The sequence below is a fragment of the Crotalus tigris genome, unplaced genomic scaffold (genome assembly GCF_016545835.1).
Source record: "Crotalus tigris isolate CLP2741 ecotype Arizona unplaced genomic scaffold, ASM1654583v1 scf7180000017725.2566008, whole genome shotgun sequence".
Lineage (NCBI taxonomy): Eukaryota > Metazoa > Chordata > Lepidosauria > Squamata > Viperidae > Crotalus > Crotalus tigris.
The window spans coordinates 162,427-186,300 of record NW_024096593.1 but is presented as its reverse complement, the minus strand read 5'-3'; the positions used below and the strand labels follow the sequence as shown (position 1 = coordinate 186,300).

At 35.2% G+C, this 23,874-nt stretch overlaps 1 protein-coding gene across 1 annotated transcript in view; it reads left to right on the top strand.

Annotated features, from left to right (window-relative positions):
• The first annotated feature begins 3,207 nt into the window (after positions 1-3,207).
• The window catches only part of CLGN (calmegin), a 34,571-nt gene continuing 13,904 nt past the window's right edge, over positions 3,208-23,874 (top strand). The window contains exons 1-9 of the mRNA XM_039338903.1: positions 3,208-3,309; positions 8,575-8,727; positions 9,917-9,990; positions 15,261-15,319; positions 17,853-17,994; positions 18,490-18,571; positions 20,323-20,515; positions 22,182-22,371; positions 22,863-22,976. Coding sequence (XP_039194837.1) covers positions 8,584-8,727; positions 9,917-9,990; positions 15,261-15,319; positions 17,853-17,994; positions 18,490-18,571; positions 20,323-20,515; positions 22,182-22,371; positions 22,863-22,976 — 998 coding nt within the window. The 5' untranslated portion in view covers positions 3,208-3,309; positions 8,575-8,583. The remainder of the gene's footprint in view (positions 3,310-8,574; positions 8,728-9,916; positions 9,991-15,260; positions 15,320-17,852; positions 17,995-18,489; positions 18,572-20,322; positions 20,516-22,181; positions 22,372-22,862; positions 22,977-23,874) is intronic.

The following is a 23,874-nucleotide window of genomic DNA, read 5'->3' as shown; positions in this document are numbered from 1 at the left end:
AAAGCCATCCCCAGCCTAAGCATAAGTGAATTGCCTAATATTGGACATTATTTATAAAATTTCTTCCAACCTTTGCCATAGAAGTATAATTTGCTACACATTTTCCCATTGGTCATCAGCTAGTGAAGCTCTGGGAATAGCACTTCAATCCAATGATCAGATTTATGGGATAAAATTGGACAAAAAGACCTATCTTTTAAATTGATTTGGAGATAATATAGTTTTGACTCTCTTGAATGCCCCCTCCTTGGACTATTATCAAGAAGGAGTTAGAGCAGTATTTATTCAATTCTCAGTCATTTTAATGTGTATGGACTTCAACTCTTAGAATTCCCCAACCCTGAGGAACTGTGAGAGTTGAATTACATCAAACTATATACTATTAAATGTCTCACTCCCATAATTTTTAATTGTGCAAAACAGTGCATTATAGGGCAACAATGTTTGAACCAAGGTACCTCAATTCTATCTTATAGATATAGAATGTGTCCAAAATCTGGGATCCATGATTCCCATGGAACTGAAATTTGACAAATTTTATAAAATATTTTATGACATAAAAATTATCCTAAAATAGTTTATGATATAATACAAAATGTCATAAGACATTTCCTGCCTTGATGTTTGACTATGTTTAACATGGGCTATTTTCAAGACAGATACATCTCTAAATGTATCTCAACTTTTCTACTGAAGGCAGTACATTAGAAGTTCTTTCTTTGTAGAACCATTGAGGAACTCTGTTAAGAAAATATCTCTGAAAGGATGACCCAACAAATCATGGGTTGTCTAGTATACTACTAAAATTCCTGTCTCTGTCACTGGCAAAACAGTGCATAATAGGGCAAAACATTTTCAATCAAATGGACTTACAGAATGCACCCAAAATCTTGGACCCATAAGCCCCTCCGAGTTAAAATTTATCAAATTTTATAAAACATTCTATGCTATAAAAATTAATATAAGGAATTTTATGACATAGTACAGAATGTCATAAAACATTCTGTGGTCAACTTCTGATGTTTGACTATGTTATACTATTCAACATGGACTACTAGACAGATCCATCTCTGAACACCTTTCTGAATTTTTAAGAACTTTTCAAGTTCTTATAGTAGACGTTCTGCCATTATTAAAGGCACTGAGGAATCTGTTAAGGAAATTTCTTTGAAACAAGGATCCAAGGGGGTCACAAATTGTCTAGTTTACCTTAAAGTTACTGAGACCGAGAAATCCAGAGGTGTTAGGATTCTCGGTAAATTTCCACTAATCACACTTGATGTTTTTTAATATCCCCCCCCCCAAAAAAACCTGCGAAGATTATTTTTATAGATTTAGGGATACTAATAGAACAAACATCTTTAAAATGTTTAAATTCACAATTATAAAAAATATTAAGACTATTTTCATAAAAATTATATACACCAACATGGAAGAAATTAAGGAAGTGAAAAGTTAGGTTGAAAATATTTCAGTATTTTAGGTTGAATTGAGCAATTGCCACTTACAATTCCATTTGTTTTGGGAGGGTCCTCTAAACAATGGATCCAAAATAAGATAAGATGATAAGGTAAAGTAAGGTAAGCTTTATTGTCATTTTTTACTGTGGGCACATTGGTACACATTAAAAATAAAATTTAGTTGCTTGGTCTCAAAAGTGTACACATACATAAAACACATTTAAACATGCTATATACAACATATATATAAACTTTCACCCTTACATATAAATAACATAAAATATTAATCATTAACCATCTTGAACATGTTATGGAAAGAGGAAGCGTTAGAGTTCACAAAGTTAACACTGTATGGAACGAAACTATGACTGAATCTGGATGTTCTGCTTCGGATACCATGAAGCCTCCTCCCAGAAGGTAACAAGGAAAACAGGTTGTGAAGATGTGTAGTGTCCTAGACAATCTTATGGACCCTGCTCAAGCAACACTTATGTGCTATGTCCTGGATGGAAGAGAGGAAACTGCCAATAATCTTTTCTGCCATCCTCACCACTCTGCACTGCCTTCCTCTCTGAAGCAGTGATGCTTCCAAACTAGACTGCAATGTTGTATGACATGATACTTTCAATCGTCCCTCTGTAGAAAGTGGTAAGGACAGGGAAGGAAGATGTATTTTTCTCATGCAAGCAGAAAATGCAGACGCTCTGTGCCCGCTTCACCAGTGTCTCGCTGTTGAGCTAGCAAGCCAGCCTACTTGTTAAGTGCACATTTGATGCTGGTAACCATCTCCACAGGTGAATTATTAATCATTTTGGCAAATGCAACTGAGTATATTATCCATTTTATGGACTTTTTAGCCAACACAGATATTTTCTCGATCATAGATTTGTGTCTTAGTTACTTGACAGTATTTGTTAGCCACAGTTTAATAATTTTTTTTAAAGTATCTATCATGACACAGTAAAATATTCAGGCTGTACTGAATCCTTCAACATGCCAATTCTATCAGATCAAACTCTGCCTTGAAAATGACTGTTACCTTGAATGTTGACTGTTAGAATTCTAGCTTTAGTATTAATATTGTTAGAATATTATATGTTCAGATCTAGAACATAACAGAGATATTGTTGTTTGGTGTGTTCTTTTATTATTTGCTTGACTGCCTCTATTTCATGCTGGTGCTTGACCAAAGGAAAGATTGACTGAATGCAGAGCTTCCTTCATTTAGATTTAATTTCTTCATTCAAAGAAATATTCCAGTTGTATATATTCATAACAAACGTTTCACGAACGAGATCAGCTGAACTGAGCAAAAGTCATCTAACAGATACCATAATATGCGGGTTTGAAATTGGGTCTCCAAGTCCCAGTCTAACATATTAATCGCTGCATTGCATTCACTTTTGCAGGAAGATGTATGCCTTTGATAAGAGAAATTAAAAAACGCATTTCAAAAAGTCCAAATCGAAATCTGACAATTGAGTTTTCAACGGTCTATAACTGGACCTAAACTGGCAATTGTGGTGCAAATGAAAATAATTTAGGGTTTTTCATCAGTAGCAATAAAAGTTCCAACCTGATTGGACAGACCGCCCACGTTAAGTTCTCAAAGAACGGCGGACCGATTCGGGGTTGGGTTAGTTTACTAGTGGAACGAATCCCTTCGCCGTGATTGGCTTTAAAATTTCTAAGCGTCCCGCTGTGATTGGCCGAGGCTGCTAGGCTAAGCACCTGCTCCCTGACGCTCGCCGGTTCAGACGCGTGGCGCATGCGCATTGGGAAGCTAAGGTGATGCTCTGTGGAAACGTCGGTGTTCCAGCTGGGGAAACGGTGACTGGATTCGCGGGAGGTAACGGCTGTAGTTTCTTAGGAACTCTGGGAGGGGCGTCCCGCGGACGGTTCTGGGTTTTGGCGGTGGATGAGGTTGACTGAGCCAGCAACTGGAAGGCGGCAAGCTGGCGCTGACCTCCCTTAAGCTCTTCTCTGCGCGCGGAAGGGGTTGCCCCCGCCGTCCCTCCTACTCTTTGCGCGTTCGGGCGCAGCCGTTACTCTGCCGTTGGCGCGACCTGGCTCAGTTCTCCTCGGCCTCCGTTTCCCCGGCGTGAGGAAAGAGGTTGAGCATGAGAGAGTTATGCCAGGCTCTCTCCTAGTCTGCCCCGTGGCTCCTCCGAAGGGATGCAGCGCCAGTCGCTTTTCTCTGGCGGCCGGGCTCTCTCCGCGGAGAGTCGTTCCTCCTGGGGGGAGATGCAGAGATCAACACCAATTAGCTTTCGTAACCGAGGAGAAGGAGCCCGGGTGGCAGCGGTTTGTTGCTGGCCTTGCAGCGGCTTCGGAGCCGCGACGATCAGAGGTCTTCATAATTACATATCTTAAGCAAGAGAAGTTGTGGCTAATTGTGCTTAATCGGCTCATTTCTGCTTGTTTGTTTATCATCATCGAGCAAATGTGGAATTGCTGTGATTCTAAACAAAGGGGAGAAGCAAGCTCCTAGGTAGGAACTCACGAAAACAAAACACATCCGAAATCTGTGAAGGAGGATCTATTGCTCTTTAATTGTGCAATCAGTCTGCTTCAGTTTTGGAGGTCCAGAAAAATCTAACATCCATTAATAAACATTCTGTATTTTTTCCCCACTGCTTTCAATTTCTTGCCATAGAAATTACTATCTTACAATATTGTAATTCTTTTGATGCATGCAGGTGTATATATTACTGAATTATTAAAAATAAAATGAAAGTTGTATACCATCCATGTCAATGGAATCATGATCACTGTTTTTTTTAGACAACTTATTTCTATCCAGTCTCCCTTTGTCTTTATTGTTCACTGAGCCCAGAATAATGTGTACATATAATTTGTTATCCTATGCTCATATTATTTTAAACAATTTTGTTTAATACAGGAATTTCAAAATATTTCAGATATGTGACTTTCTTGATATTTTCTGTGTTTCTTCAAAAACAAGCAGTTGTTTTCAATTAAAACCTCAATAATAGAATAAGGCAAGTTAGTGTATAAAGCAGGTATCCATAAAAGATAAGCACATCATCTGCTAGCAGGTTAACAGTTGCTTTATTACTTTACTCTCGTCAAATAAGAAAGTTGTTTGACATGGATATATGAATAAAGAATGTGTATTTGCAAATTAATGTACTTTTTGATTTGAACAAAACAAAGACAAGGTGTACAGATAGCCCTTGCTTAATGACCACAGTTGGAACCAGAGTCTTGGCCTCTGAGCAAAGCAGTCATTAAGCAAGATGCCCATATGACTATTTCACCCAATGTGCTCCCTGTTGCTGTCATTAAATGATCTCACAGATAGTTAAGCAAAGAGAATTCCTTTCTGTGCCTGTAGAAAGATTTAGGGCTCCGTGCTTGCTCAGATTTGGCTGCTGAAGTTCAGGCAGGCACAGAGCTAGGAATCCTTTCTTGTGTTTGCAGAGCTCTCTGCAAAGAGGGAGAGGGGTTTTGGGCTCTGGCATGCTTGAATTTCAGCTGCTGAGATCCAGGCAGGCATGGAGATGGGTGTCCTTTTCTCCTGTCTGCAGGGGTGGAGAGAGGGAGTTTGTGGTCCAGGCATGCTTGAATTTTGGCTGCTAAGATTCAGATAGGCACAAACAGCAGGGACCTCCAGCCCCCAGAGACAAGAAGGAGTCCTCTTGACAGGTAGCAGTAGTTTGCAACCTACCCTGCCAGTTTCCCCATTGATCTTCTGGGGAGGCCAGCAGGGAAGATTGGAAGTGGCAATCACATGATTTCAGAGCACTTGACAACCAGTTGTAAGTCCAAACAGATTTCCAAGAATCCAGATTGTGATCACTTGATCATGGGGGAGCACCTGACATTTTGTGACTTGGTAATGCTTTATAGGTGGTAAACCCTTTTCTGAGCCTTTCATAATTTCAACCAGTCATTAAGTTGTGGGTTGGTAAGGAAGGACTACCCATATTGTAGTGCTGTTTTCAGAATTGCAAAGTAGTATTAGGATTTTGAATAGAACTATAAAAGATATAGAACTTTGGAGATTTATGATCTTCTAATCCAAGTATTTCTGCTTTAAAACTCTTTGGACCAATGTTATAGAAATTTGCAGGTAGAGCAAAATTCAGTAAAAAGAATGGACTTGATAATCTTAAGAAAGCATATGTTTGGTTAATTTATTAATTAGATGATAGTAACCTTAAAATGAATTGGCTCCATGAAAAATGGAAGGCATTAAGAGCATCAGGATATTTTAAAAGTTTGTACTATAGATTAGATTATAATGATCTAGTCTTAGACTATTTTTGCAATGGATGAGAAAATAATGTTTACCCTTTCTTGGATTATCTTGATTCTCAAAATAGGAACCAGCAATAAGTAGAGGTTTATCTCCAAAAATATTCATATACATTCTGCTTATTTCTAAACAGGTCTGAATCATTTACTTTTTGAGTATTGTTAAGAAAATTATTTGTTCTAGTGAACTGTTTATCTGCCACAGAACTAATGCTGAGGGTAATCTAGAGATTGTCTTTTTCTAATTTCTTGCTAGTTTTTTGTACTTTTGCTTGAATGTGTCTAATATATTTATTTTGCATGGCTATTCTTTAAGGTACTATAAGTCTTGCTTCTTTCTTATTTGTTTTCCCATTTCCCATTCCAGAGTGCACATCTGATTGTTTTAAAAATTTGGTGGAAAAAAAACTTCAATATCTACAGTAAATATCACCAAAAAATATTTGATTCCCAAAAATGTTTTCTGATCAGCATTCAAATTCCATACAGATTGATTCAAGTCTCTACCAGTGCTGTGACTTGGTATTTACATTATAAGAAAACTCTGATTATCTCAGTAGTTCTACCAAAAAAAAAATCTTATGCGAGATAAAATCTGGGTCGATCACCAGGACCAGATATTTACTCTTCCGAGCTTTCGGACTCAGTGCTGGAGCCAATCTTCAGGGAATTTCTCTCTACTGAAATATGTGCTTTGGGCTGTTCTGTGAGTTGTACCTTCCTATTGGCTGATAGGTGTATTGATGGCTGGTGATTGGCTGTTGTTTCCTTGCACGGCCAAGTCCTCTGCTTCTAAGCATTTAATAAGCTGGTGGTATTTCAGCAATCTTATTAACTGACAAGAGGCTCATTTCCCAGGCTTCAATCATTTCCCTGGATATCTTTGTACCTGCATGGCCAAATTCGACCCACATTCAATCTCTGGGACACATATATTTGTCTTTATTCATGAAAAACTCTTATGTTCAAATACTGAGTATCACTGTCAAAGAAACAGTGTTTTCCTCCATTATAAGTATGTCTGCAATCACTGACTGAGACATCTACCTGTTGCTGGCATGCAAACGACTGTTGCACTGTTAGTTCTCAGTGACCAGTTGTTGGCAAGGAAGAACAAGTGCTTAACAATTGTAGGTCTCTACAAATGCTTTTGATGCTGTAGATTCACAAGCCTGTTCCCTCCCATTAATTCTTAGTATATTTACATATTTGGAAATTAGAGCAGTCTGGTCAATCCGTCTTTATTTTAATTGTAGAAGCCATGGGCAGTGGAAGGCTGACCATCTGGAATTGCCTTACACTTGATTTAACTAGTAAATGTTACAAAAAAGGGAGGCTTTAATTTTTTGTATGTGGCTAGGTCTGTTTTTATTCTTACATATGTTTTATTTCCTCTCTACCCCTCCTATTATTAATATAGTTTCCAGTCTTCTATCTCATTTACCTGGAAATAATAGTAGGATTTATTTCTGAATATATTGAACAGTAAAATTAGTTCTAATGCTTTTTTAAAAAATATATTTTCCTTCCTTTTTAGTTTTATAGAGCTAGCTTGTATGCACTTGGGGTATTTTTACTTCTACAGTTAAAATATGGATGAATTGACTAGATTGCTCTTAAAATTGGACGTGACCTCCTTAAGAACTGCCTTGCTTAGCAACAGAAATTCTGATCCCAGTTGTGCTATACTACCTGTATATCCAAGGAAGCATGTACTGTTTTCTTTTTGGTTTTCTAAATTATCCAGCTTGCATCAGCAAAAATGTCTCATGTTCCTTGGTCTTATCTAAAGTCATATTGAACATCTGGCATCTCCCATGTAGGGCTATGAACTGCATTGAAACATTATTTTCTTATATGTGAAATTAAGAATATTGTATTTAATCATTTAAATGCTCTTTAACATCTCTTTCTTTGATATTTCTTTGACTACTTCTAGTTTGTTGACAATTCTTTAAATTTGCTGGCATAGTTTTATAAGAATCTTTGCAGATCCTTCTTCTGTAATTTGCTTGCCATATTACATCAATTGCTTTAGCCTTCTGACTTGATAATGATCACATTGTGGACCATATTCTAGTAGTAAGAAGAATCTGAGATACATTTGATGTTGACATCATTATTGTATAGAATCGCAGTATACAGTACTCATTCCATTATACCATTTCTGAACTTACCATAGTTTATAGAGGTTGGAAGAGTTTCCTTATTTTTCCTTGTTTATTTTCATCCTCCATGTAATAATACACATGCACGCACACACACACACACACACATGTATGTATGTATGCATGTATGTATATATGCATGCATGCATACATATGTAGACAAATCTAAGTATTTCATTGCCAGGATGGTAGTGAATTAGATTCACATGCAATGTTGTGTGATCAGTTGCAGGCACTCTAGTATGTGATATATATGGATGACATGTTAAGAGTGCCTGCAATTGATCAAAGAATATTGAACGTGAATCTAATTCACTGGAAATGAGATATTTAGTTTATCTATGACAGTTAAACGTGGATACAATTAAAATTATTTTGAGAATAAGAATATTGGAATTTTTTGTATTACGCTAAGAATAAATATATTAAAAACTTTATAATTTTTCTAATTGGAACATAAAAAATTGGAGTTTGGGTTACGAAACACCTTTTTCCTTATGTCTATGTTCCCATTGCAGCTTCAGCATCTAGATTAATCTAGTAAATTTAGTTGTCTGGAAAGTTAAAAGCAGAAAATCCCAGGAGTAGCTTTGTTTGGTTTATCGTAATCTTTAAATATCTAATTTTTTAAATAATAATGCATTTGTCATAATTTTATTTTACAGGTGGTCAGAATGCAACATCAGTGGGATTTATTATTTAGTCTCTTACTATTATGTTCAGTAAGTGCAGAATCTGAAGATCCAGAAGTTGAAATAGAAAATTTTGACCAAAGTTCAGAAGACACTAACACTGAGACAGGCAGATCCTCCATGGAGGTAAAATTTTCATGTATAAACTAAAATTTAAAATTACAGCTACTTGACTGTAAACTTCAGTGTTCAGTTCATTATGATTTTTAGAAATAATAATATACCAAGAATGATAAATTCCTGGAAGTTTATTAAGACACAACACGTTTCTTTTTAACTCATTTTGGTGCTATAGAATGTCATAAACTATGCCATATAGTAGTGAGTTTTCTTGATTCTTCTGTTTTTATATGCATTCTCTTGTGACAGGCCTATAATGTTGTCCTGTTTTTAACCCACTGGATCTATTACCAATGATGCTTTACCCTCACACAGTCCTGAGACATAAAATCATGCTATGCATAAATCAATAAATCAATTTATGAATCTAAATCAGATGTATATCTTATTGTCTTATCTAGAGAAGCCATATCTATCTTGTGGGTTTTTTTAAGTTAAGCATGATTGGTTAACAAACTGTAGCTGACTGCTTATGTTTGCACAACTCAGTCCACACTTGGAAAGCATCTGTCAATATATATTTCTTGATTTTGGCAAATTTAACTTACAATTACAATACTTATTATGAAACCAGAAACACTATCAATTAGTATTTTTATTTTTCAGAAGAATCTAAAATCTCACTGAACTGGTAAAAAGGTGTACAGTGAATATATTTGGTACTTATTCAATATTTTTTTCTCAAAATAATTCAGACTTGATACATTGCTATTTCACATCTGCTTTTGCCTTGTATAGTTTATGATAAAGGCTCCTATGAAAGCTTATACATAATAGATGAGCTTCTGAAATATCAAAGAACTAATTTGCTCCATAAACTTAGGATGCTTTAGTAATTAAACTTTTGATTTGCTCTGGAATATAAAGGTCAATTATAAATAAATTAGAAATGTAAAACTTAGATTGTGATTGTTTGAGTCTATAGTGGTAAATGCTACCCTCTGTGCATATCTGTAAAACTAAATTATCCTCTAAAAATAATCTATCACTGTTAAACACCTTCCATGAATTTCTTTCTGATGGAAAAAAAAAAAAAAGCCAGAGAGAAACATGCTTTGTTGGCATTCTGCTGATAGCATGAACTTCTTGATTGATAATACACAGGTATTTAATTTTCTTTTAGCATTTTTTTAATGTATTCATTTGTAGGTGCTGATTCTGATTTTTTTTAATAATTTTTGTAAATATTTGGTAGGTTGTATACAAAACACCAGAGCCTATAGGAGAAGTGTACTTTACTGAAACCTTTGATGATGCAATATTGTCTGGGTAAGTGCTTCTCAACAACAGCCCTAAAGTTATGAATATTTGCAGTTTAGGTGGAAAGTCTACAGCTTCTGCTTAATAACTAGTTACATCTTGCTCGCATGTTTTGGATCAAGTTTTTTGTAAATAAAAATATTATGAAGATAAATGAAACTAGGATGCTTCTTAAGACTATTCCCCTGTCTATTTGACTATAGCACAATTAAGTCTTGGCACCAACTTTTCCCCTTGGCTTCATTACATTGTTCTCATCTCTGACAAGTTGTCATTAGCTGTGTTAATATAAAAATATTAAAACATAAAAATAAAATAAAGAATGTGAATTTTTTTAATATTGTCCAAGGATAGCGTCCAGATCTGTAAAAAAAACCCCATCTATTAACTTGGAAATAAAGTCAATTGACCAATAATAAGTGTTTTCAAAGATAAGTTTGGGGTGAATTAAGGGGCACAGGCACGTTCCCTTTCTGATACTAGCCAGCCTCCATTGAAGCCATTTCCCTTCCAGTGTTTTCCTTTCCCATTATTTCTTAGTTCCACAAGTTTCTCATATCCATCATCTTCATTTTTAATGCAAGTCTAAGGCAGAGAGGAAGGAGAGCTCCATTATTTCATTTGAGGAAGTGATAGTCATTAATTCTATTCTAAAATGCATCTCTACCATAAAATTCAGCAGCTCTTCTTTTCATCATTGCATTATCCAGAAAATTATGATGATGATGATGATAATAATAATGATACTTTTATTACTGTTTTCCTTATATTAGTTAATACACTCCCCCAATAACGAGTCGGTTTCATTTCTAATGCCCTAAAGCACTTTACTAGCAGTCATGGTAGGCACTGCTTCCCTCTTCTTTGGAGACAGTTCTCTCTATGTGTTTCTTATATGTTTTTTTTTATTTTAGAGGGATTTATTATTTCAATTTGGGATTATACTTAAGGGAAACAAAATTGTAAAAAAATGTGATCTTGGCAATATTCTCTAGAATTAATTATGCAATACAAGGAAAGAATGTATTAGATTTGATCATCTCTGAGGTGAAATTCATTAGAGATAAAGCAAAGAAAGTATCTCAAAATGCAGAAAGCAAAAAAGGGCAAAATAGCGGTTTTCTAGTATAATGAAAACAGAAGGGTGAAAAGCAAAATAGAGAGGATACTTGCCCAAAGAAGTACAATAAGAAACAGGAGATAAATCTAACTAATTGCAAAGAAATTCAAGTTATATAAAATGGGAAGGATAAAAGGTTTATTTTAAAAAAATTCAAAAATTAAGAAAAACTTTCATGAAAACATAGGCATAAGGAAGGGAAGGGAGAAAAATACATAAAGAGATGTTGAGAATATATGGAAAAACTATAGACATATAAAATTCCCAGATTAATGATACATATGAAGGCTTGATCATTGAATTAGTAGCATACATTCTGGAAAGTAAATTTAAATAGGCCCTAGAAAATATTGCTAACCACAAAGCTGCAGAAATTGACGAAGCATCACCAAACTGTTTAGAAATGTACAAGAAAATATCATTAAAACACTATATGTATTTCATAAATGTGTATCACAACACAGCAGTGGGCAAGGATCTATAAAACATCAGTTTGCCAAATAGCCAAAAAGGGCAATACTAAAAATATTCAAGCTATCAAACAGCTGTACTTATTTCACATGCTAGTAGAGTTCAGTATTTTGCAATAATACCAGGAATTCAATACAAGCTAGATTCAAAAGATGCCAGGGCACCTGAAATCATATCACTAATATCTGGTGATAATGGAAATTACAAGTACCGTATATTTTAAAAATCGTTTTTGCTTTATTGGTTATACAAAGTCTTTGGCTTCAGATTGTAGTATATTGTACTGGATTGACTCATCTGCCTATTGAAGAATTTATAAACTGATAGGAAACAATAGTTAAAACAGAATACAAATAAATAATTCAGATTTGGAAAAATAATGCACCAAACACCAATGTCTGCTAGGATGGCCAGAATGATGAACATAAGCTCCTCAAAATGCCCATGGCACCAACTTTGTATAGTATTTAATGCTGGATTAGAAGAAATTTGAATTAAAATTGCTAGGAGAAATATTTACAACCTACAAATACAGTATGTTAAAATTTCAATAAGTAAAAGTGAAGAAAACTTAAGGGATGTCTTGTTAAAGATGGAAGAAAAGAGTGAATAAGCCAATCTGCTGCTTGATATTAAAAATATATTTCATGAACAGACAATGTCAGCCCAATACAAATAGGTGGAAAATTAAAATAGTGCCAGATTTTGTCTTTTTAGGAATAGTGATTACAGCCATGAAGAAAAGGGGCTAGGACAAGACTAAATATTAAAAGTGCAAAGACACTGACAGGATTTTGTTTTTTCCAGCTGTATATATGGCTGGAAAAGCTGGACCATCGGAAATGTCAAACAAATTAAAATCCAGGGCTTTGAATTGTGAAGCTGGAGAAAATAGCAATATACTAGACCAAAGAAGAGCAAATCGTCCAATGCTAGTTCACTGCTCATTGGAAGCACTAATAATAAATCTGAAGCTTAACTCTTTGGGGCACATAATTCCAAGCAATCTAAAATAATCTCACTGGATCAGACTCTGTTTCTAGAAAAAAATCACAGACAATAAAAAAAAGAGATTAACAGAAGACATTGTAGCTAGAGAAAGATTGAGGGCAATAGAAGAAGGGGACGACAGAGAATGAGGTGGCTGGATGGAGTCACTGAAGCAGTAGGCATGAGCTTAAATGGACTCCAGAAGATGGCAGAGGACAGGAAGGCCTGGAAGAACGTTGTCCATGGGGTCGTGATGGGTCGGACTTCGCAACTAACAACAACAAATTGTAGTGATGCAAGCATAGGTTTATAAGAACTCAAGTAATTACTGACAAATGATCCTGACAAAATTACAATTGAATTATGAAAAATTGGAAGCAACTGAACAATAATAAAACAACTATCAGAAGCATAAGCTCCTAAGGATTGTTGTATCACATTTGATTTAAACTGTTTTTCTTTATTGTTATTTTTAATTTATAAAATTTATCAACGATGATAAAACTAAATGGAGTAGTAATATATACTGATATCTGATATTTAATAAACATTTTTAAAAGAATTACTTTTGAACTACCTACTTTCAGTTGTAATAAACATGTTTTCTTCCACTATTATTTAATAATTTAATAATGGAATAATAATATCAATAATTAAATCTATACCTTTTTATAGAGTTATGACATGAAATTTTGAGTTATATAAACATAACTTTATTCTGAGCTATTCTTGCTCAAATTTAAACATGTAGTTTTACCATTTATATCAACAGTCATGAAAACTGCTATTTAGAAAAATACATTAGGAAAGTCTTAATGTAGAAAGCTGTAGAAATATTTTGTATTTCTTTCCTCTCAAGGAAGAAACATTTGAATCCAAAAATAAGAAAAACTCCTATTTATAGGACCTATACTATTCTCAGAATCCATAAGATAATTTATATACATTGATAAATAATATAGTATTAATTTAAGAGAAACTAGGCAAAGACAGGTAAAATTGAGCTTTTTGAGTGAATCAAAAGTTTCCATTTTAAAAATCAGCTTTAAATTTAGAAGAATGTGATGGTTTTATTCTAGCGCTGTGCCAGGACCTGCATCTCTGTGAATGGTTCTATTATTTTATATTGATTATTTATAATTATATCTGATAATTAGTAATTATTTGGGGACATTTAAAAATCAGCCATGTCATATTTTACAATATAAGATGCCCAATGCTGAACAAAATTGGGAAAAATATAAAGAAATAAGTCATTGACTAGTTCACAGGTCGGCAACTTGCAGCTCCGGAGCTGCATGTGGCTCTTTGAGCCTTCCCCTGTGGCTCCAAGGCCTCCTCTGCCATTTGCAGAGAGAGACAGAAACAGAGAGAGGCAATTGCGCTTCCCTGCTTCTCTCTCTGTCTCTCCCTCTGTGGGTGTATGTGTGTGTGTATGTCTGTGTGTGTGCTTGTGTTTTTGTGTGTGTTTGTATGTGTGTGTGTGTAAAAGAGAGTGCACTTACGGTGTTCTCCGAGGAGCTGAAAAGCTTATTGGGCATGGCTCCTCCCTTTGCTGCGTCTCTGCAGGAAGCAGGAAGGGCAGGAGAGAGCTAGCTAGCCCAGCTATGCTGACTCAGGAATTCTGGGAATTGAAATCCATGAGCTTGTTGGAGAACAGCTTGAAGCCAGCTTGCCAGGTGAGCAGCAGATAGGAGAGAGGGAGAGAGGGGGGAGAGAAAGAGAGAGAGAGAAAGAGATAGAGGGAGGGGGAGGGGGAGAGAGAGGAAAGAGAGAGTGAGAAAGAAAGAGAGTGGGGGAAGAGAACTGGCAGACCAAGGGCAGATAGAGAGAGAGGGAGGGAGAGAGAGACAGAGAGAGAGAGAGACCCTTTTGACATCTAAAATGAAGATAACACTGCATATATCCTTTTTTACCTGTGTGTGTATGTATGTATATGTGTATGTATACATGTGTGTATACATACACACACACACACACACACACACACACACACACACACACACATCTATAATAAAGGTAAAAAATGATACATGCAGTGTTATCTTCATTTTAGATATCAAAAGGGTTTTGCAGCTCCCGGTGTTTTGTTTTTGGTGGGAAACGGGTCCAAGTGGCTCTTCGAGTGTTTTGGGTTGCCTACCCCTGGACTAGTTTTTAAGATTTCTATTTTTTTTGTAATTGCAGTTTGAATAGAAGCAATTCAGGAATAGAAGGAATTAAAAAGCACTTGGTCTTTTGCCAATCCAGGAAAGTGAAACCTGTGACTTATATCTCCCTCTACTGTAGCTAGTTGGAATGGTTGTGGAAAATTTCTAATTTTTATTATTTTATCTTTAATGCATATTGCTGTTTTTATTGTTTTATGTGTTGAAATAAATAATTTTAATCATCTCTGAAAACTAGTTATTGAGTGATCAGAGTATAGTTTCAATTTAATTCTCATTATAGTTTTCACTTGTTACGGGTTTTTTGTATTAAGGAGCAACATTTACTCCCTTTGCCCCCAATGTTGTAATCTGAATTGATATAAAGTTTTCTAGCACCTCATTTCAAATTTACCCATATATAGGTCAGACCAAACTTTAAATGAGTGACAAGCAACAGCCTAAACCTCCTGGTAGATTAAAATAATTAACCACTATTCTGCTTCACGGGAATTTGTATGACCTGTTTGTGCTGTTGTTTTTTTAAACAGATGGGTTTTATCTCGGACCAAAAAGGAGGATACAGATGAAAATATTGCAAAGTATGATGGTAAGGCATAAACTTAGTATTATTAATGAATTCCATATGAATTGCACCATGGCAGATTGTACTTGTTGCACTTCTCCTAGTTTTAATCATTTTATCACAATAGTATATTTTTGGTCTCTTAAGAAGACAGCTTAAGATAAAAGCAAAAACAGTTCCTTCTAACAATGCATTTTGTCTCCACTCAGAAATTCCTTCATTGTAGTTTAGCATGTCTCTTTTGTAATTCCAACATAAGAAAGCTATCCAAGTTACTCTTCTAATTTATTATTATTCCTATGTATGTTCCCTTTAATTAATAAGATATCAGCCAATTTCATTTGCAAATCCAGTGTGACATATCATTCTTGTAGTCTGGCATTTTAAAATCTATTTTCAAATCCATATTGAAATCAACCCTGGTCTCTATTTCGTCCAATAAAATCTGCACCTCTTCTGTAGCTGCTTTTAAATCTATTTTTGTAGTATAAATTTTAAATCTATTTTGCATTTTCCCAAAATATCCTTGCATTCTTCCACAGATAATATTGCTGCATTGTATTAATAGATTGCCTCTCTTTTAATTATAATCTTTAGCTCTGTCTGGTTTCCTCTAGTCAACCTTCAAAGTTCCCTCTTACTATGTTTTCTTTCTTTTTTCTTTTGAATCAACAACACTTTCCCATGGGTGGATTTTTTATAATTAGTTTCAAAATCTTCATTTATATTTTTGTAAAAAGTTGAACAACCCATAGGAAATAGTCTTTAATTCATCTGTCCCATTAATCTGTTTATAACTTTTCAAAATCATCTTTCTAATCACTCTTGTGCTGTTGATTCATTTTTTTCTTATTAAAGTACTTAAACATGCATGAAACCTTTTCCATCAAAGATAGAAGGAAATTCACCTGGTTGTAATGAAACCTACCTTTTCTCAAGTTTCTTAACTTCTAGAAAGCCATTAACAAGCAGTTTCCTAAGGTGATTAAGAGAGGAAGGATGTGAACTCAGTGTTCCTTTAAGATGCTGATGTGTGACTTAGGTGAGATCTTTCCCCCAACTCCCAGAGCACTAAAACCCACTGAAGACTGCTGTCTTATGGTTTCCTCCTGGGGAGCCTCTATATGAAACACTTGTGGATAATCCCAGCGTGTCCTTGCTCCAAAGAAGAATTCTGAGGAACCAATTCTTTCACCAACTTCTCTTTCTACTGCAGCCATTGGCTTTGCTCTCTGCAGAGATATCTTAAGTCTACCATTGCTTCTCCAGAAATAGAAAATGGTACTTGGTTATGATGAGCTAAGAAAAGTATAGCAGAGGAGGGTGAGTGGGCTGCACTTAGGGTAAGTGGGTTTGACATTGTTATATGATTTCCCCCCTTCCAGTTCTCATTTTTCATACTGGGGAACGAGGTTCCAGGTTATTTAGAATCCAAGAATTGCTGCTATTTAATGCCAGGTTTGTGTATAGTAAAACCTTACTCATCCATGATTTGATTATGGATGAGAGGGCTGATCTGGCCCCTACAGTCAAAACCTGGGCAGCAGAGGAGGAGGACAAAGACTCTTTTTCATAAACGTACCCATCCAGATTTCAAATCAACATTAGGCAAGTTCTGAGAGGGTGAGGGGTTCTTTTGGTCATATGTGAGATTCTGTTGGCATTAAGAATCATTACTGAATGCAATTGCTTATTTTTAAATTGGGACTAGAAGGACTAGTTGGGCTGACTGCTTATGTACTGTTCCCCCAAGTGCACAGTGGCATTCCTGCCATGACTGCTCAATCTGGTTGCTAAAGTGACAATAGTTTTATCCTAACTGGAAGTATTGGGAGTCTTAATCTTTCCTCCCCTTGGTTGGGTATCTGAAACAGCCCTAAGTTCATCGCTGCCATAGCAATAATGGACTTGACCCAATTTACTTACGGTCTGGCACATTTGGGAGATCATACACAAGATCTGGCTTTTTTTGTGTACAAATGTAACTTAATCTAAATATAAGAGACATTGAACTTTGGCCCTAATCATGGACAGATTTGTGAGCAACCTTATACTTATTTTGATTCTGGAAAGCTTTGATGACTTACCTATTCCATTTTACAGAAAAGAAAAGTACTCTTTGGCTGGTGGGTTGTTGGTACATAGTATTTGTATTCATTAGTGCTTATTTTTTTATTTTTATACTAGCTAGCGAGCTAGAGATAGTAATAGTATTTAGACTTATATACTGCTTCACAGTGCTTTACAGCCCTCTCTAAGTGATTCACAGAGTCAGCATATTGCCTCCAACAATCTTGGGTCCTCAGTTTACCGACTTCAGAAGGATGGGAAGCTGAGTCAACCTTGAGCTGGTCAGGATCAAACTGCTGCTGTGGGCAAAATTAGCCTGCAGTACTGCATTTTAACCATTGAGCCACCATTGCAGATAGATAGACAGACAGACAGACAGACACACACACACACACACACACACACACAAACACACACACACACACATTTCTTCTACTGCTTGTAAAATTTCACTTTTTTTCTCTTCTCTTGTGGTTATCTCACTTAGGAAGGTGGGAAATAGAACCATTAAAAGAAAACACAGTGCCTGGTGACAGAGGATTGATACTAAAATCAGTAGCAAAACATCATGCAATATCAACTATGTTAACAAAGCCATTTGTTTTTGATATTAAGCCACTGATTGTTCAGTAAGTATATATTTACATGTGAAATAATGATAATAATAACCACAATATTCAATAACATGCTAAATCCAGTCTAAATATCCGGCTGATTATGCAACCAACCATAATAATAATATATCTTGCGACAATACCTGCCTACCAAACAACATTTGCCCATCCCAGGTCCTTGAGAAGGACTCTATAGGTGGATAAAATTGCCATATCTAATTTAAACATCTAACTGCGCGATGGACCATAATAATAATGCCCCTCCACTTCTCGCATCTGGTTTTCAAAATGCACTATAATTATTTTGGTTTAAAAAGAGTACAATATTAATCTATAACTTTAAATGTTCAAAACAAGTTAAAGATGTTTTAGGTCAATCACAGGGAGAAAAACAGGTACTAACTGACAAAATGGCATAACACAGTGCCTCAAGTAGCTGGGAATTGGTAGCTAAAGAAACTTAATTAATATTTATCTGCAAAAGAGTATTAATGTGTTTCTGTTGTGCAGATATGAAGTGAACTTTCAGGATGGCATTGATTGTGGTGGTGCATATGTTAAACTTCTATCCAAAAGTGACGATTTGGATCTGGTACGTAATAACTGCAAGAGATGATTTGATCAGTCATGTTGCAGTATTTGGAAGGAGAACTTCCAAACTTTCAATAGTTATAATCAGTTTTTATTACTGAGGATTATACACAAATAGGCACCGCTTCCTATGATAGATAACTTACTTCAAATTTTTTTTTTTTAGTAAGTCAGCATACACTAGCCTGATATACATGTTTCATTAATTAGAATATTTGCTCCTTATGGTTATTTTTTTCTGTCATCCTTCAGTCATATTCTTAGTAGTTTGTAAGGAAAAATAAAACTATAATACAAATATACAAAACTAAACTAAATTCAATCTGAAAAGATAAAATGATACCAATCAGCAGGTTTGAAATTGTATATAAAAAGATCCAGAATATAAAAATCCTATTCATCTGTTTAAAAAAAAATCACAATAAAATGAAAAATAGTAATCTGACGTATCCCTCCTGTGTCCCAAGAAGTTCAATGTACATAGTTGTTATTGCCTATCCTAATTTCATTATTGTAATAGTTCTAAAGGATAATTAAGGTGAAAGATTGTAATTGGCTGAAGATTAGTGAGCTTCATAGATAAGTTCGAATAATCTGTTGTTAACTAAAATTTATTACTTTTGTGTTAATTTATTCCAAAATTTCAGTTAGGATTTGAAGATACAGGAGCTCTAATTTTAATCCATTAATGTATTAATATTTAAATTAATTGCCATATGTTGATATGTTATATAATTATAACAAAGAAAGCATGTTAAGCATGGCTTCTGAAATTCTTTCCAGTACTTTATTAGCAGTGGCCATAAGGAAGAGATATGTATTTTTTCTGGGTAGTAATGTAACCTGTTGTTTTCTATGTTTATGTTCTGTACTTGTATTGCATCTCTGAATGTATATGTGCAGTAGGACAGGGGTCCCCAACCACTGGGCTGCGGCCCATTCAGAATTAGGCTGTGAAAATGGCGGGTGAGCACACACATGTGTGCAGCACCACTTGCCCACACAGTGGGCAAGCATGTGCACTCACCTGCCACTTGCATGGAATCATCCCCTCTCCCCACACACTTGCCTGCAAAGCCAGAAAGGTTGGAGACTGCTGCATTAGGAAGCATGAAACGAGTTCCATTTGTTCTCCTCTGGGTCATGGAGCTGGGAAGAAGGGCACTTAGAATGAAGCATTCACAAACATTCCAAGATGTTGGCCAACTTCTCTTGTAGGGAGGAACTGGGGGGATCTAATTTTCTGTAGAGTATGTTTTCAGACTCAGTTTTGCCAGTTTCTTCCCCCATTAGAACCTTGGTCTTATTTTTATTCATTTTTGAGTGAGTTATTTTGCTCACACAATGAGCCTTGGAAGTCTTCGTTGGAAGGTTAGTTTTAAATCTCTAGAACCAGATAAAATTATTATTTTCTGCTTGCTGCTATATACATTTGGCTGTTTTTCAACCACTTTTTTTTTTTTTTTTGCAAGAGCCCTATTTTTGGAAGAGGAAGCAGCAGGAAATTCCTATGCACAGGTCAAATAATTATCTTTTTAGGTCTCACTCTGAACATTAATTATCAATTATATATTGTTTTTTCCATGTTATGTGTTATGAACTACAACTAAAGAAATGCTACTAATTTCTAAACATATTCTTTTAAATATCATTTAAAATAAGGAGATATCAAGCTCTAGCTAGTGCTAGTGTTTTTTATTGAAAAATATTTTTTGTTACAAACAAAATATTGTATTCATTTTTATCCTGCAGGAATACTTCTATGATAAAACATCATACACAATTATGTTTGGGCCAGATAAATGTGGAGAAGACTATAAACTACACTTTATCTTTAGACATAAACATCCTAAGACTGGGGATTATGAGGAAAAGCATGCCAAACGACCTGATGTAGATCTGAAAAAAATTTATACTGACAAGAAGACCCATCTATATACCCTTGGTATTTTTTTTACATTCCTAAATTTAGAAAAATAAGATAGAATGGAAATACTAAAACACAAGCATATATATTTAAATACATGAATATGATCTCCATTTTAGAGAACTATTAATTTTCATTTGGTCATTGTGGGAATACTCCGTTTCTGTGGTAACAATTTAATATTGCTATGAATGTTTGAAGAATAGGACAAAGACTTCAGAGAAAACCTAAGGGAAATAGACCTCTTTGTTTCAACAATGTCGTTTGCCTTTTTACACTTAATGCTATAGGAAAATGCTCATTATAACCATAGTAGCAGGTGTGTATAAAGGAAAGCACTGATAACTCTAGAAAACTGGGAATTTTAGATAACTTCCTTATCTCAGTTTTATAATGAAAATTAGAGGAATTCTTATACTTGAAGAGAAGTTTTCTTACAGTTACTAATGAAAGCAGTGTGGCTCATGTTTTCATGGCAGAACTTAGAGAGTATTGGAATTTTGCAAATAAAAGGATGTTGCAATTCAGAGCACCAGAAGTCTACAATTCTACTTAAATTTGCTTTGTAGATTAGGGCTTTTATATGGGTTAAAATCTAAAGCATTGGTTTATTCAATCTGATGCCCTACAATGTAGGGCCTACATTGTTAGATTACAACTCCCATAATTCTCAATTGTTTCAAGTTGGTAAGAATCTTTAGCAAAATATTGATTGTTTACTTGCCAGCATTAATCCTGTTTTATAGTTCCTCTCAGATTAAATAATGTTGCTGCATAGGATAATTAAGATTACTTTAAAGTGAATTGAAGCTTATCCTAGGTGCATTCTAATATTGACCAAAATCATTTTATTTTCAGATAATTGATTATATATGGATCTTTGCATTTTATACAAGATGACAGTTTAATAGAAATTGAGAAGTTTGGAGGACTATATCAATAGAATGTATATGAATTTGTTTGCATTTGTAAATAAAGTGGAATCCTAAGAATTCTTCATATAGAGTAAGGTGCACTGTTATAGCATCTGAATAAATAGGGATAAAAATGTTCTGTATGAGGTTCAGTATTATGCTTTTAAAGAATAATAAAACAGGAAGAAATATCTTTTAAAAGAACAAAGATGGCAGTTTTGACATGAAAAAACTATTTAAAACAAATACAAAATATATTTTAAGAATACATTTTTATAATCACATATAGCTAAACCAGAGATTTCAAATTAAATTTGTTTTAAGCAAATTCATTTGGAAATATATATATATATATATATATATATGTTTTCTGAGATTTTTGCGGGTGTTTGTATGTAGGTCTTTGGTTATTCGGGTTTTCTCCCACGTAAAATTGGAAGTGTCTTGATGACGTTTCGACGAAATCCCATTTGTCATCTTAGGCTGGTGTTTTCAGCTTCGTGCTTCCAATTTTACGCGTGAGAAAACCCGAATAATCAAAGACCTATATATATATATATATTCCTATTACTGTGAATATTTCTAAATAAATATTAAGGCTACATGCTCAATAAAAAAACCACTATTTGGAACTGGCATAATCTTCAGGTTGATTATATGGTTCAAATTGAAAACCATAAACTGAAACTATTTCTAATAAATATTTAAGGATTATAAAAATATTTTTATAATTTCTCCTTCGTTTAATATATTAACTTACTATATTTTAGTGCTGAAACCTGATAATACTTTTGAAGTATTAATTGACCAAGCAGTTGTCAGCAAGGGAAATCTCCTAGAAGACATGATTCCACCTGTAAACCCACCAAAAGAAATAGAAGATCCTAATGATAAGAAGCCTGAAGATTGGGATGAGAGACCTAAAATACCTGATCCTGATGCTGTAAAGCCAGATGACTGGTAAAGAGTATATATAATTGCTCCCTCCTCCCCCTTTTGATGGTTTACTGCTGTATCTCATTTACATATAAGTGGATTTTTAGCCTACCTACTTACCTATCTACCTACCTATAGCAATATTCTAAATGCCATAGTTATCATTAGCTATGCTTACAAATAAATATTCTCTACTTATCATCATTGTTGATCAACCAAGGCTTTCACTTAGTGCTTTTTAGCAAAATAAAGAAAGCCTAGATTAACAGTCTTTAATAAGACTGCATGTTTGTCCACATGCAAAGATTTGCAGTTGTAATATTGGGGTAGCAGTATTCTTTTGATTCACTTTTATAATAAAAGGACTTAAAATATATAAAATATTATTATGCAAATATAGAAAACTATATTTCATATCCATACCTTTTTTCTGGAGGAACAAATGCACTCATAATAGTAAAGAATCTTGCTGCTGTTTTATGTATTTTGTGATAAAATTGGTTTGTAATTTTAAGGAATGACGAGGAGCCTCCAAACATAGAAGATCCTGATGCTGTTAAGCCTGAAGGATGGCTTGATAATGAACCTGAATACATTCCAGATCCAAATGCAGAAAAACCAGAAGACTGGTAATTATTACTGTAACAGATTAGATTGAAGATATTTATTTATGAATCTGTAAGTTTTTTAATTGTGTTTATCTTTTGCTTTATTGTCTGGCTTTAGTTGCTTTATATTGTATTTAAATATGTAAAAAAAACCTGATTATTAAGTTTAGTTCAGAAACTGAAAATTGAATCTTTTAAGGTATGAAAATTAATATATCAAATAAGAGCAATAGTTCTCAACATTGTGCATTAGAGAATGTTAAGAGTTTATTTATTTACTTGAAATGTTATTTACTGGGTGGGCATGGCCGTCTTGACATCACTTGCTTCAGGGGGGCCTGAGCAGGACTGGGGCAGATATGAGGGTCTCCAGCGAAGGAGGGTGGGACCGGGGCGAGCGCTGGGACATGGACATGGTCCCTCCCACTCATCCTCTCTTTCTTCCTCTGTTCTTCCCTTCCTTCCTCACTCCCACCCTCCGTTCCTTCCTCCCTCTATTCTTTCCTTCCTCTGATCCTTCCTTCTTCCCTCCCACCCTCCGTTCCTTCCTGCCTGTTCCTTCCTTCCTCCCTTTTTCCTTCCCACCCTCCCTTTCTTCCTCCCTTCCTTCCTCCCTCACACTCTCCGTTCATTCCTCCCTCCGTTCCTTCCTTCCTTCCTCCCTCCCTTTTTCCCTCCGTCTCTTCCTTCCTCCGTCCCTTTCTTCCTCCATTTCTTCCTTCCTCCCTCCCTTCATTCCTCCCTCCCTCTGTTCCTTCCTTCTTCCCTCCGTCGTTCCTCCCTGTTCCTTCCTCCCTCCCCTTTCCCTCCCTCCCACCCTCCCTTCCTCCCTCCCTTTCTTCCTCTGTTCCTTCTTTCCTTCCTCCCCCCGTTCATTCCTCCCTCTGTTCCTTCCTTCCTCTCCCTTTTTTCCCTCCCT